The sequence below is a fragment of the Marmota marmota genome, unplaced genomic scaffold (assembly GCF_001458135.2).
Source record: "Marmota marmota marmota unplaced genomic scaffold, marMar, whole genome shotgun sequence".
In the NCBI taxonomy this organism is placed as follows: Eukaryota; Metazoa; Chordata; class Mammalia; order Rodentia; family Sciuridae; genus Marmota; species Marmota marmota.
In genome coordinates this window covers 45435205-45451342 of record NW_025999842.1, presented here as the reverse complement: position 1 = coordinate 45451342, position 16138 = coordinate 45435205, and the positions used below count along the sequence as shown (strand labels likewise).

Below are 16138 nucleotides of genomic sequence, written 5' to 3'. Positions count from 1 at the left end.
GAAAAAAATTAAGACTCTCTGCTTTGAAGAAGCAGTCCATTTCTCCTTCCCCTCTTCCTTGGGAACTGCCATTATATGAATTTGACCTCTTTGGGTATTTCATGTAAGTGGAATCAGACGTCACATGTCTTTTTATGGCTGGATTGTTTAATTTAGCATACTCTCTTTCAGAATCATCTGTGTTATAACCTATGACAGGATTTCCATCCTTGTTAAGTTTGAATAATATTTCATTGCATGTATGTACCACATTTTATTTTTTATTTTGTATATTTTTATTTTTAATTGACCAAAAATAGTTGTACATATTTATGGGGAACTGTGTGATGTTTGATACATATCTACATTGTATGAAGTTAAAATAGGGGAAGCATATCTATCTTCTATAGATTTATCATTATTTTATGGTGAAAACATTCAAAATCCTGTCTTCTGGATTTTTTGAAATACACAATCCAATATTACTAGATATAGTCATCCTGTTGTGCAATGTAACACCAGACTAATGTCTCCTAACTGTAACTTATTATCTGTTGTTGACCAATATTTCCTACTCCTTGCCCCGTTCTGTCCCCAGCCTATGATAACTAACTACTCTTGTTCCCCTAACTTCTATGAGGCTATTTTTTTAAGCAAATGTTTAATTCTGCACCTATTTATATTTTTCATTCATTTAGTTTTTTCATTCATTCTGTTAATGTCTTTTATGTTTATTGATTTTTGTATGACACACCATCTTATCATGCCTGGGATGAATCTCACTTGATCATGCTAACGAGTCTTCTGAGTGATGTTGTGTGGTATTTATCTTTCTGTTCTTGGCTTATTTCACTTAATGTGATGTCTTCCAGTTTCATATATGTTGTCACAAATATAAGGATTTTCATCCTTTTAAATGACAGATGAGTAGTATTCCATTGTACATGCGTGCCATGCTTTCTTGACCTGTTTATCCATTGACTTGCACTTAAGTTTATTTCATTTCTTGGCTGATGCTATAATTCTGCAATAAACATGGGAGCACAGATGTCTCTTTGGCATATTAATTTCATTTTCTTTGACTATATGCCAGAAGGGGGATTGCTAGATTATAGGGTAGATTATTTTTAATTTGGGGGAGAGCTCCATAATAGCTGTATTAATTTATATTGCCATCAACAGTAGGTAAGGCTCCTTTTTTTTTTCCTCTAATTTTTGGCCAGTGCTTACCTTTTGCTAATCCTAACTGGCGTGAGGTGATACCTTTTCTGGTTTTGATTTACATTTCTCTGATGATTAGTAATGTTGAACAATTTTTCTTCTATCTATTGACCAATTGTATACCTTCATTTGGGGTACTATATGATTTTTTAATTCCTTCTTTCCAATTTCATGCCCTTTATTTCTTTCTCTTGCCTGATTGCTCTGGCTGAAACTTTCAATGCTGTGGTAAATAAAAGGGGTTGCAAGTGGGCATCTTTGGCTTATTCCAGATCTTAAAGAAAAATTTCAAATTTCCTCCTTTGAGTACGATGTTGGCAGTTGTCTTGTTAATGTTGGGGTATGTTTTTTCTGTATTTAATTGCTGAGCTTTATCAAGAATGAATATTGAATTTTAGCAAATGCATAATTCTGCACCTATTTAGATCGCCAACAGTTTTTTTCCATTCATTCTGTTAAATGTCTTTCATGTTTATTGATTTTTGTATGACACACCATCTTATCATGCCTGGGATGAATCTCACTTCATTATGCTAACGAGTTTTCTTGATGTGCTGTTAGATTCCACTTGCTAATACTTTGTTGAGATATTTTTTTTTCTCATTTACATTATTCAGGGCTATTGGTCTGTTGCTTTTATTTCTTGTCTTACACTTTCCTGGTTCTGATATCAGGGTAGTACTTATTTGAAGAATGAGTTTGGAAAAATTCCCTCCTCTTCAATTTGTTTGGAATTATATGAGAAGAATTGGTATTAGTTCTTCTTTAATTGTTTTGTTGAATTCAGCAGTGAAGCCATCTGGTCCTGGGCTTTTCTTTGAAAAGAGACTTTATTACTGATTCAATATCATTAATCATTTTTGGTCTGTTCACATTTTCTATGTCTTCATGATTCAATTTTGGTAATGTGAATGAGCCCAGGAATTGGCCCATTTATTCTAGATTATCAAATCTTTTGGCATATTATTCATAATATTTAATGGTTCTTTGTAATTCCTTGGTGTCAGTTAACATGTCTTCTTTTTCACATTTGATCTAAGGGTTAATAATTTTGTTTATCTTTTTGTAAAACCAACTATATGTTTGTCTCTATTTGATCTATTTTTGCTACAATCTTTTTTTTTTTCTTTCCTTCTACTAATATTTGAGTTTGGTCTGCTCATGGTTTTGCTCTTCTTGTGAAGCATCTGGAGGTTGTTTACTTGAGATTTTATTTTGTTTTATTTTTTGACATACACTTTGATTGCTTCAAAATTTTATGTCCACCTTGTTTTGTGTGTGTGTGTGTGTGTGTGTGTGTCTGTGTACATGCGTGTGTGTGTGTGTGTGTGTGTGTGGCTTTTTTCCTGTATCCTGCAGATTTTTGTTTGTTGCATTTTGATTATCATTCATCTCAAAAAATTTTAGTGTCTTTCTCAATTTCCTCATTGATCCATTGATTGCTGGTTTATTTGAATTATAGTTGGATTTCAGTTTTTAAAAATTAGATGAGATTTGTTTTGTGGCCTCTCATCTTATCTAACCTAATAGTGTTCCATGTGCTGATAAAAATGCTGTATATACTGCAGCTGATGACTGCTGGTGGGAGTAGTATTGCTTCTGTTCTTAACAAGTTGAAAACTGGCTACCTGCACCTATGATACTTAGGGTGATTATGCATAATCACCCTAATCTTTCACATTGTCTTTCCTTACATTCATTTCTTTACATTCATTTCCTTACATTAATTCCTCATATTTTCTTTTGTTATTAAGGCTTGGTGACAGAGTCCAATTTTTTTCTTTTAGATCATAATTTTTTTTTTCTAGACATGAAATTATTCTTTTCTACTCATGTAAAATTTCTAATTTTATCAGAATTTCTAATACTGTGTATCACTGTGGGTTACTATTCTTGGGTAAGTGTAATATTCTTTAATTATATAGTAAATAAACTTTTTTAGTGTAGAAATTTTTTATGATAACTTTTATTACTCTTTGTGTTCCTTTGCTTCTGAAGACAGTCCGCTCATCTTGTGATTTTCTTTTCATACTATCATTATTGGTCTCTTACTCTCAAATTGCTTTTATTCTCCATATTCTTAAACTCAAATTATCTTATTTCATATTCTGATTTGCTTAAGGAATCAACTGTTGAATTCAATCTACTCAATCATAATCATAATTTCTAAAATGAGTTTTTTCATTTCTGTTGTTTTCTTTCATACTAACTTGCCTAATTTTATAGATTTTAGTTATTTTTAAAAAATATGGCAGGGCTGGGGGTATAACTCAGTGGTAGAACACTTGCTTAGCATATGCAAGGCCCTGGGTTCAATCCCTAGCACTACCAAAAAAAAAAAGTTTCACAAAAATTACGGCCACTTACTTTCTGAGATTTACTCCTTTACCCCTCCGCCCTACAATCCTCACTTTTGTCTGGACATTCTTTCTCATTACTCTCTCCCATTATCTGTCTATTTCATGTACCACATTCAGAAAGACTGAAAACTGCCAACTTTCCAAATCCTCAAGACCTAATGATTAATTACATTGCTCTTCTTTTTCTACTCACCTTCCCTTTTACTGTGTATTGTATAGTTTTATAATTCTAAACTCATATGGTTGATTTTCCCCTTTTTTTGTAGTGCAATAAATTTGACCAAGAGTGTACCTGATGGTGGTAGTGTGCATCTCTTTTGCCATATCATATTACGGAGCAGCAGTCTTTTCTATATCTCTATCAAAATACGCAATGCTTTTAAGTCTAATAAGATTAAAGAATAAATTCCAGAAAATCCAGAACCAAATCAGAATGCTCAGCCATAAAAATGTGTTTCTCCAGAACAAGTTCTGGTACTGAAATTATCTCTTACAGTGATCAGTGTTCAAGCAAGTAAAGCAAATTTATTGTAAGAAATCGGTTTATATGATTGCAGGGGTTGGCTGGTAAAGTCCAAAATCTGTAGGGAATGTCCTTGGTGATAGCCGGCTGGAGCTCACGGCACAGATTGATGCTGCTGTTCATGCATGGAATTTTTTTTTTTTTGAAATTTAGAGAAGCCTCAACCTCTGCTTTGAAACCTTTCTAGAATGTATATGCTATCACAGGCCACATTTAAGTATAATGCATTACTGGAAGCTATGTAAATAAAGCAATGCATAACATAGTAGATTATAATTTCTCAGAACAATGCATTGATCATGTCTTAGCAGCAAATAATCAATTCATTGAACTGGACGATGATAAAAGGGAAAGAGTCAGCTTTGACTTAGTTTAGAGGAAATACTGCCAGATTTAGAGTCATCAGTCCTGGTTTTGATATTTTGTTCTGCTATTTACAGGCTGTATATCTCACTTGTAATCATTATGAACCCAGATAGTTTCTTCTTTAAATGAACATTTACTATGACATGATGTATATATGAGAGAGAAGGACCAAACTAAAATAATAGCTGACATAATTTCAGGTACAAGGATGTGCTTATCTAAGTGATTATTGAAGATAATCATAATATCATGACTATAATAAATTTTATAATTATTTTATTTGAAGAAATCCTCTAAGTCTTAAATGGAGTTTAAGAGATATTTCTAGGAAATATTCTAAGATAATAACTTATAAAAGTTGAAGGATTTACATGATTCTTTTCACTAAAATGTTCAGTCAATTTAGTTCATTTTCATAAAGTATTTAAGTACCTTCTAAATAATGATAATTCGAAAATATGTGTAAGTGAAACCTGAAATCCTACCTTCCAAGATTTCTGTATAGAAGTGACAAAAAGAAACATAGACAATAACATTAAAAATTCAAGATACCAAGGACCATTAATCGTTTCTATCATAATTTTGGTGGGTATCTTGAGCCAATATCAATGACACGGCCATCAGGACAAGAAAGGGAAGAGTCTATACAACCTGATGGAAATAGGACATGGAAGCAGAGAAGACAGAGCCACACCAAAACTGAAGTCACTGTGGAAATCAAATAGAAATGTCTAAGAGATGCTAATTTCTGAGGACAACAATTTTTTTTATAAGAGCAAATGAAAAAATTCATCCAAATTCAGTAATAAAGAAATAGCACAACTCCAATGTTAGCCATTAGTTTGCAAGAGAGAGTTAAAAGAAACAATTTTGAGTCTAGTGAAATTGCTGGTTATAAAGCACAGGGACAGAAAGTGAGGTCTCACTAATAGTATAGAGGACTGAACGTTTGGAGCAAAGAAATAACATGGGCAATTGTGATTCGGAAGGAATGTGGCAGCATAAGAACCTGGATGTTATAAGGTAGTGCTGTAAGCTATGTTGGGGTGAATTTGAAAACCACTGAGAATTTCCACAGGACTGTGGTGGGAAGGTAATTGGGTCTGTGAGCATTCACCGTGATGGGTATGATAATTGGGCTTGCTGAGAATTCTAGAAGTTGAGAGGTAGTTGGGGGAGAGTATGGAAGAGGACTCTGCAAGTTAGAAACTGGGATAATGGTAGTTCTCTCTGATTGAGGGTTACGGACTCAAAGAAAAGGTGCTCACCACTGTGATTAGTATTGTGAAAGGAATGTCGATTAAGGTAAAAAGATGGAGTACTAGTTGGGCTTAGTAGCTTACCCTGTAACCCCAGTTACTTAGGAGCCTGAGGAAGAAGGATTGCAAATTTGAGACCAGCCTCAGCAAGAGTAGAAGGGACTTAAAAAGGCACAGTGTTTAAAGGCTTAGGTAGGTTTGTACATCTGCAGAGGAACCCAGTGGCAGAACAGGCAGCAGGAGTTGGCTTGGCTGGCAGAAATGAAAAAAAAAAAAAACATAATAATAAGCAACAGGACTAAAGGTAATAGAGGGCGAGGGCACAGCTAGAGGGACACATGAGGAAGACTAGACCAGGGTGTGTAGAAGAGGCCAGAATGCCACATTGTGGTCTACCTTCCTATTAGAAAGATTGTACGGAGATGATGAGCTATGGAAGAAAAGTACAGTCTGAGATTTGCATGTGTAATGATTTTTTTTAACGTGGTTTGTGAGGAAAGAGAATTTAGGCTGATTTATGGATTTGTATTTCATGGCTTTTGAACATAAGCTGCTTTTTCTTATTATTCAGGGGGATGAGTAGGAGTTATTGTTAAAAAATTCATGGAATGGGTAGGTAAAGAGAAGAATCAAGAAAACACTCAGTGTATAAAAAGCAGGTACAATCACAAGTGGGACTTTGTTTCCTTAGGTATATATGTATGTGTATGCATACAAATTTACACATATAGAAATATAGAAGTTATACATTTTATCACAGTTGAAAATATATAATGTATAATATGCACATGTATAATATCAGATATGGAAAAATATTATATGTAGAGTGCATTTTAGGATTTAGAAAATTATTACCGGACCCTGGTTTTGATTCCCAACACTGCAAATAAACAAAACAAGAACAAGAAAATCGTTAAAGCAGTACACTGCCATCTTTATAACATACAAAAAATATCAAAGAAAACATTTTTAAAATGGTTATTAATGTACCCCCACCCTAATTTAATAGGCCTGCATATCTTGTATATGTGTCTTATACTCTTTTTCAAGGAATATTTTGAGATTCATACACACATTTATAATAGTACTACTCAGTGAGATGTTGGAGCCAGTGAGCACCAGAGAATTGTTAATTTTCAGAAATATTGAGAGACAAATGACATCACATTGAGAGATTGAATTTTGCCATGTGGGAATATTTGCACCCCAGAAACTGGCAAATGCTACAAATCATAACTTTATATTTTTGTTTGAAGAATTAGATGTTCCATATTTTACCAGCACATAATTGGTCCTAGTTTGCTTAGTTTAACTGCTACTTTTTTGGATGAGTAAAACACATAAATATTTAGATCTTTCCCACATTGAACTCTTAAAAATGGTGCTGAGTTCAACATTCCTGTATATATCTCCTTGGTCACATTCAGAAGAATGATTTAAATGCAGAAATCTGGAAGTGGAATTGTGAGTGCTGAAATTTTTACATTTTCAACTTTTCTGAATAACAAATCATTTTCTAAAATCATTCCAAGAGTTTAAGCTGTGACCTGTAATTTATTGGTTTTTGTTTCCCATAGCTAGTCCTCTGAAATGATATTTCAAGTGTTATAAAAGGGTATAAGGGATATTTAGCATTTCCCAGACAGGAAATAAGGTTGAAAGTCATGACCCATTTCTTTCGAAGAAAAATTATGTCTTTTTGTTTCATTTCGTCTGTCTTTGACATATAGAACGTTTAAAATTCAGATTTATGATCTCCTTACATGGGTATTAGACATACACATTTTCTCTTTTTATAGCCTGTCCATTTTTTGATTGGGTTGTTTATCTTTTTTCTTATTGAACTATAGAAGATCTTTACATATCCTGGCTGTTTATCTTTTGATGGTTATTTCTTTGACAAATATCTCATCACAATTCATGGCTTGCTTTTTTCCCCACTCTATTTATAATGTCTTTCAACATATAGAAGTTATAAATTTTATTATACTTGAAAATTGCAATCATTCCCTATATAGTTTATGCTTACTTGTCTTGTGTTAGGTATCCTGATATCATAAATATGTTTTCCAAGTTTTCATTTTGAAAGTTGACAGGCATGCTTTTAACATTTAGGCTCTTTTGATTACTTCTGGAAAATGTATAAATTGGCTGTCATTAATGCCAAAGAGATAGGAGTTTGCAAAGAATAGAGATTTTGTGTTGACTCTAAATTATTCATCAGTCATAATTGTCATTCTGTGGTAAATACACGTTTCCTGTTTGGAATGAAGAGATGCATCCTGATCTCCTATTGAAACAAAGAGAACAGCACATGCAGTGTATTCTAGAGGTTAAAAGAAGGTGGTACATACTCTTTGGGAGGATGGGGATAGTGAGTGACTTTTACTGGAGTCATTAACTCTTGTTAATTCATAAATGATAGTTACTAACATCATGTCATGCTTAAACCCTTTACAGAATACCAGTATTTATATCCATTTCCCGATTGAATGACAATGGTAAAAATGTATGGATCCACATAGACATTTTCCTTCTAATTTAGCAGCAAGAATAATTTATCATAGATACTGCTTGCCAAGATGCTTTGGATTTATAGAAAGGTGAAGAACCTGTTTCTAAAGATTGGTTTTTGTTTGCAGAGACGAAATGGAGAAGATATACCTGTAGCCCAGACTAAGAACATCAATCACAGAAGATTTGCTGCTTCCTTTAGATTGCAAGAAGTGACAAAAACTGATCAGGATTTGTATCGCTGTGTGACTCAGTCAGAACGAGGTTCTGGTGTGTCCAATTTTGCTCAACTTATTGTGAGAGGTAAAATTGTTTTCACTTCATGAAATTTCATGTCTTTATTAGAAAAAAAAGCAACTCTATACACATTTTGATTCATTTTAAACCACAGTGATTTTCATGGCAAGTCACTATAAAAATCATGTCATTATAAAAGTTCAGATAATATATTAAGTTAAAATTAAGATGCTATTTGCAATGTTTGTCATGAAGTCTGCAAGTGTTTCTCATCAAAAGGGATTTGCTTTATAATGCTTTAATAGGACAAAACATTTTAAATATCTCACTCTGTATTACTGTCATAAGTTCACATGTTAACATTAGATCCATTTTTTTTCTTGCTTAAATCCTTTCTGCTGATATTACTGCAATAAGTTGTTGTTTTTTGATACCCTGTGGCAGTGAGGTCAAGGTCAAAGGTTCTATTCTGATTTAGACCTGTGTAGTTTACTGGTTTAAAACCCCAGTATTAAATATTTACTAATTATGGTCTCCTACTCAATCTTAAAAAATTAGAACTTATTACAGGAATGTGAAGGATTGGATATATCAGTATGTATCTGTAATGAATCCTACAAAATAATGCAAATATATAAAACATTACATTTAATCAAAATTTACTAAGTCCCTATTATTTCCCAGGCATTGTTCTACCCCAGAGGATATACTTGTAAATGAAAACAAAGTTCTACATTGGATTAACATTTTGTTACTTTTAGCTACCCTTTGTACAAAGATATTGAAAATGCCCTGTCAGATCATGGCAAGTGTTATGAAGGAAAAGACACAAAGTGATGGAGATTGATATTTTAGTTACAATGATTTAGAAAATGTCCTTGAGAAGGTGACAACTGAGCTGAAACCTTAAAAAAAAAAAAAGAAGATGAAGAAGACTTCATCTATATAAAAAATTTAGAGGAAAAGCAGCTTTGTTGAATAGAGTATCAAACATCAGTCAATATTGACACAAATGAAAATAATGATGCATTTCCTAAGTCTCTCCATGGACAATTTTAAGAAATTATAATAAAACCATCTGAACTGGACTGAGATTTTTGTGAAGAATCTGGGAAGGCATTTGTGAATGAGTCATCTGTAAGGTAGGATCTGAAGGCTGAGAGAAAGTTGCCCAGGTGAGGGGTATGGATATTGGGGCAGTGGTAAGACCCAGAAGCACCAAGGCCTAAATAGCCCAGCATATGACAAGGTACAAGGGCTGGAATGAAATATATGCTACATATCCATATTCAAGTTACTCTATTTTATAATACTTGACATAAAATGTCTTTTACATGCATTATTTCACGATTTACTTGATTTTAATATTTAACCTTTAGCAATTATAGAAAGAAGGAAATTGAAATTCAGGTTATTTGAGAGTTTGCCCAGAGCCACAAAAATCTAATAATCGATGCAGCCAGAATATACATCCATGTTTCTTATCTTCGAATGGCAAACTCTTTTTTTTTCCAATTCAGTGTTCTCTCATATTAACATTATTAAATAATCCTCTTAGCCTCTTTATATACCTCTGTTTTGGGAACCATGAGAGCTCATTTTTTTAAAAAAATGTTTATAGGCTGAAAATTCTCTGATATCTCCATAGTCAGGTCATATCACCTGCACAAGTTCATAGAATTACAGCCTCATTTATTAAAGGACAACAAAATACGATAATACTTGAATCTAAGGTTCAAACAGAGAAACCATTTATCTTGTGTTCGTATATGAGTATATATTCACCTTTGTGGAATTTTGTTCCAGCTTCTCTAACTGAACCTGAATTTAACAGCTGAAGGTGTCCTTCAGGGTGATTATTGTGCTGTGGCTACAGAGATGAGGGTGTGTCACTGGATCACCATACTCCCCTTATCCCTAAAGTGTTATATGAGCTCACCCAGCATGCAGCCATGAAGGAAATGCTGTCTTGACAGTGCATTTTGAGTGCTTTTGGATACTTTAGCGTAATACCGGTAGTTACATATGCTAGATTGTATTGTATTACATTATGTATAGTTAATATATAAGCTTTTTTTTTAGGAATTAGAAGAGAGTATTGATGTTTTTATTCAAATTTCCTCCTTATATGTCCAAATCATTCTTTTGTGTGAACATTTTTGCCTTTTATATTTTAAAAGGGAATGATTTTGTCATTATTAGAACTCTCTAGTTTATCTTTATTTGGGGGAGGCAGTATGGATTGTCAAAGCCAGGGCTTCAAGGTGTTAAGCAAGTGCTCTACCAAACAGGTATCTCTCCAACATTCCTTGCTTATCTTAATTAGCAGGTAAGTTTTATCATTTTATCGAATGATAAATCACTTTACCTAGAAACAACAAAATATTTCAAAAAAATTTTTGAAGGGTGATTCTTAAATGTCATTAAGAATTTTGTCCTTTTCTTCCTCTTTTTTTTTAAAGAAAGTTCTTCTACTTACTATATATTTCAATTTAGAATTAATGTTAGAAAGGTTGGGTTAAAATATAATGGGTCTTTGGATGTGTTATTCACAGTCTGCCTACATTGTGGAAATATATTTTGGTAGTTTTGACAGTTTTCTTTATTTTTTTCAACAGAGTTTAAGGTCTATATCTAATATTTACAGGTGATACTTTGCTTTCTCTTTTATTTGAAATCCAGTGTAGAGGAGGAATAAGCTTTCTTGTTTGTCCAGATAACCACCAAATAAATATTGCTAACCAAAAACATACCCTTGGGGGTTAGCTGTCCTGGTGTTGAAACAGTGCTGAGAATTAACTATGATGACAGGTCCTATCGCTCATTGGCACTTTTAAAGCTGACATCCTGTTACATGGATACAAAAGATGGTAATTTTAAAGGAAATTTTTGGGGCAGTGATATGAATACTCTTTAATAAGAGCTGGCATAGTATTGCCCGTTGTCAAAGATGACCCATGGGTAAGAGTTTATTAGTGCATTTTCTCTTAAACTGAAAGTGACAGGGTGTGCTTAAGGCTTTTTTTGTTGCTGTTTGTTATAAATGAAAATTTCCCTGCAAAATTCTCATGCTGAAGAGTATCGATCTCTGTGTTCCCATAGCCACAGGAAGAACAAGAAAACACGGTGAGACAGAATTTACTTTGTCATGCCTTAACATTGCTTCCAAATCGTTCTGAGTAATGATAAAGTCTGCAGCTTGTGGGAGCCAATTTTTATTGACAAAGTTTTTATAGAGATGAGGTGAAGAACACACATTTTTGCTCAATGATTTCTCAAAATTGAAGTACAGAGGATGTGAAATACATCTGGGGAGGCGGGGGAGGTTACCAGCTTCAACTGAAAACACCAAGTTTGTAGTCTAATTATTTTCCTGATAGTTTTGCTCAATCTCTACCTGATTTATGATCTTTCTCTACCTGTTTTTATCAAAGACCCACTTACATCACTAACCAACTGACCTACAATAAACTTCTATAAAGTTCTCTGCTAGAATAATTTCTATTCTGAATTGTTTGCTATATTGTTACATCAACCATTTTTACCTGTAAAAGTATAACCATTATCTGTAAAGAACATTTTTGGTTCTTTAATTTGAAAAGTACAGCTTTTTGTGTATCATTGTTAATGGTTGATTATTACATTTTACTCTTCACTATTAGCCATTATCAAATGCTCTGGACACAAAAGTATTCAGTAGTGTACTTATCTATCTCTAATTATGACAGTGACCTCTAGGTGCAAATTGGATTGGATATAAATCTGTCTACCCAATATTACTCAAAATAGATACCAAATTTACTTAGAGTTGTTTAAAATTGTAAGAAATTGAGTGATGTTGATACTGCCCTTTGTAAGACAATATAAGCATGCTGAAAAACAAGAGTGTTTATTGACTTTTGTGATTAGGACATTCAGACGTGATTTCAGGGTTGTTAGATTCAATCTTTCAGGATCTGTGTCTTTGAAGTTCTTCACATTGTAGTCAGTGATTCTGGATTCCATCCTAAACTAAGCCTATCCCATAGTCATAGCACAGAAATACGGTTTCATGCTTTCTTGGGCTCATGCAGTTGGGGATAAAGAGGACTCTACTTTACATAACTATCCAGATAAAGAAAGGAAGAGGAGAAAAGGGAGGGAGGGAGTGAAGGAGGGAGAGATGGAGAAAGGAAAGAAGGAAATTTGTTGGAGAGAGAACTAGAATGTTCAGTAGAGTACTTTTGTACACAGGTGTCCAGAGTATTGGTATTGAGAGGTAGTTATTCATTTTATTTGGTGAAATAGTAACTGAACAAATGTTTCAAGAGAAGGAACAGCTCAATCTCAATAGACATACAGACTAGAATATGGTGACATTGGAGAAGGGTGTTATTCTGTGTTAAGCAACAGTATTGGTCATTAGGTTATCAGTGGGGTTGTTTGGTGAATGGGGCCTATCAATGAAATCACTTACTTGGTATGAATTAACCAGTACACTAGTAAAAAAAAAAAAAAAAAGAAAAGAGAAGTCCAAACTGCCACAAGAGTTCATGTGAATTTTTAAGACAGCTTTTGGTCTGATATTTTTGGGTTTTATTTTATCAGCACCTGACTATCTCGTTCACCCTTTTTTTTTTTTTTTAACTTCAGCACCTAGTTCAATCTTTATATCAAGATAATCAATACTTTTCTCAAAATTAACAAATACAATTGTATAGTTGAAGGCAGAGTGATTATGCTGACCCTGGAAGATGAAGGGCACAGTCAATGAACCATATATCCTCCCCCAACCTATAGAGGGAGCCAAGTTTGCTGGTGCCAGATAGTTTTTAGTGTCTGACCCAGTCTCTTTCCTTTCTCAAATGAAGTAGTAAGAGTGATTGTAAGTTGAGCATGAAATACTTTTCCCTTAAAAAATAATATTGATTTGACCAGTATTCTAGTCTAGTATTCTAGTCTTTCTGTACCTAGCAGTTAAAAGTCAAGTCTGAGTATTTCATTTTTATATAAGCAACCAAGACTTTTGGAAAGTGGAAAATATGACATACTTAACTAACACTTTCGCTAGCTGATGTCTAAAGTCCATGGGATTTCTAGCTTTGGACCTTCAGCATTCTGTTTAATGCAGTTTAGTATTGATTTTTAACTAGTTTTCATAGTAGAGCTGTCAGACTGAGGAATTCATATAAAGATCTTCTTTTCTTAATGGTGACTTGAAGATGGCTTTTTTATATATATAAATTGTAAAAACTAGTCAACTGGACAGGAGGTTCGAAATTATTTATGAAGAATATAATTTTAACAACTGTGTTTTATAAAATCTGAAATATAACAAAAGTCTTAGAACACACCAATGGACCACATACTAATTTTCCCCAGATCCCCTTCTATAGTTAGGAAAGCACATACAGTTAGTGGAAACTAAATGTCTTAAATTAGAAACAGATTTCAAATGTCTCATATTTAATAATTTTACTCTGCTACCCTTGAGTATGATAAAAGGAACATTTGGAATCTTTTTTCATTCATAATACCTACTTGTAATTCAGGTGATTCAGTGTTCAAGATGTCTGGTACATATTTAAATTCAAAATGAGCAAGAGAATACTAGATGTCCTTATTTCAGATGGTGTACTCTGGTACAACCTGAAACTGGATACTGATTGAATTGTTCACATAATTAGTTTAGGAATGCTTTTGCAAAGTTAAAAAAAATTAGAATTAATAATAGTACTCTGTTTCAATGTAATGGGGCCAAAATCTTACATTTAATATTTACTAGACCTCAGTATTGTTACCCAAACTATTTTTTTAAACCTATTTCTGTAAGCTACCATTCTGGATACGTTTGTGTACTAATTTTCTTCTCCTATGAGTTTCCTTATAGGCAAGTCTATGAAAATGGTAGAGTGCAGTTCTTGTTTTCACCTGAGTGACTATTTTCATTTCATTTACTTTCTCTAAGTTCATTTAAAAATATAAAAATGCAATGAGAGTCCTTTTTAGGAGGATATTTGAGTATTTTCCATGGGTGATTCACATGTGCAGTTCACAGAATGTTCAGCAGCAGGGGTGCTGGATACCACTTTTTAAGTGAATTTTATGCAGTTTGCTTTTATTGGACCATTCTTAAAAATTGTAAAGATCCAAGGAGGAAGCAGAATCATTTACATGCCAAATGATTATTTTTGTGAAAGGTGACTGAATTTTATGTCAGATTATCTATAAAAGCTCTATGCTCTTCTTCTGTACCTTTCACATCTCTTAGAGTTTGTGATAAATATAATTTGGGTCCACTTCTACCAAAGGACTCCTATCTACTTTATGGACTAATAATGTTTTCATTATTTATATTGTTTCCTGTTCACAGTTTTTCTTTCTCTTATCCCAAACCCAAAAGAAAGCTGTGAAGTCAGTTTGTACTACAATTTTTCAGTCTCTCTGGGTTCCTTTGCAACTTCATTGGAAAATCCTCTAGCAGTATGTGTTGAATACTTAAAGTGCTAAGAGGCACTGGAAAACACCAAAGAAACTTCAGGGTCTTAGCCCTTAATTCTGTTTAAAAATGTTGAATTACTATTGTGGTAAAATTTTGGCTTAGATTTTGATTGCATTTTTAATTTTAGAAGGGCAAAAAGGTTCCCTAACAAATCAAATATACTCAACCAAAGCAGCTAATGTATGAAAACCTTTTATTTAATACCTAACATGGTAAATAGTGTTACATTGCCAGTTTCTGATAGAATATTCACTGAATAGAAGCTATGTAGTTGACAAAATGAAACCAGGCAGTGATAGAGAGAGGTCATTCATCTTGTTTGGTTGTATAGCAAGTGAGGGTGGTGACTAAAGTGTCTTGGTGGGCTATTACTTCATTAGTGACAGTTCTTGAATCCCTCTTCCTTTCCCCACCACTTCATCATAAAGGTAGTCAATAATAGCTGGGTTCCCTGTAAGTGTATTGGCCTATGGGTGGGTTTTTGCTTAATTTTTCAGTTTTCATAAATTATTTCCCTAATAAATGTTTCCATCTTTTAAAAAGCTAGCCAATACACATTCTGCTTACTACTAAAATGTAATCAGGAGCCTATTATTAAAAGCATTAACAAAAAAATACATGAAAAACAGTCATAATTTAGAAGTCCTACAAAGAAGGCAGAGAATAATATGTACTTGCATTTTTTGAATAAATCAGTCAAAGCCAACTTGTTCAAAGCATATCATACTACTATATAAACTCCTTTTCTTTCCTTCTGGGTTAATATAAATGATGTTTTCTCCTTTACTAGAAAACATCTAGTTTCATAATAATTAAAAGCATGCATAAGATCAACAAACTTAAGTACAGATAAATATTTATGTTTTCTAAGACTTCAGCCTGGAATTTGTTTAGCATAATCATTTGATTCTAGAAAATAAGAAAAAAATTTACCCTTTCAGTATTAAAAGAGGATTTTCAGGACAGAGAAATAGAGATGAAATAATTGGGTAAAATATATGGCAGCTTTTCTCACCACATGAATCTACTACAGTTTCTTCTTCTGCAGCTTTATCTTAGCTCTGATGTTGGTTTTAAGAAAATTATGCCCTATATATGTGTTTGTTCTCTGTTCTTACTATGGGAACAGGCTTATTTTTAAACTTTAGCATAGACTTTGGAAGATGACTTTCTTTTGCTCTCCAATTTCTGCCTTGTG

At 33.3% G+C, this 16138-nt stretch overlaps 1 protein-coding gene across 20 annotated transcripts in view; it reads left to right on the top strand.

Moving 5' to 3' along the window:
- Positions 1-16138, top strand: part of Ptprk (protein tyrosine phosphatase receptor type K) — a 536216-nt gene that overhangs the window by 280947 nt on the left and 239131 nt on the right. For all 20 annotated transcript variants that reach the window (XM_048798085.1, XM_048798091.1, XM_048798079.1 and 17 more), the window contains one exon: positions 8351-8525. In XM_048798085.1, coding sequence (XP_048654042.1) covers positions 8351-8525 — 175 coding nt within the window. The remainder of the gene's footprint in view (positions 1-8350; positions 8526-16138) is intronic.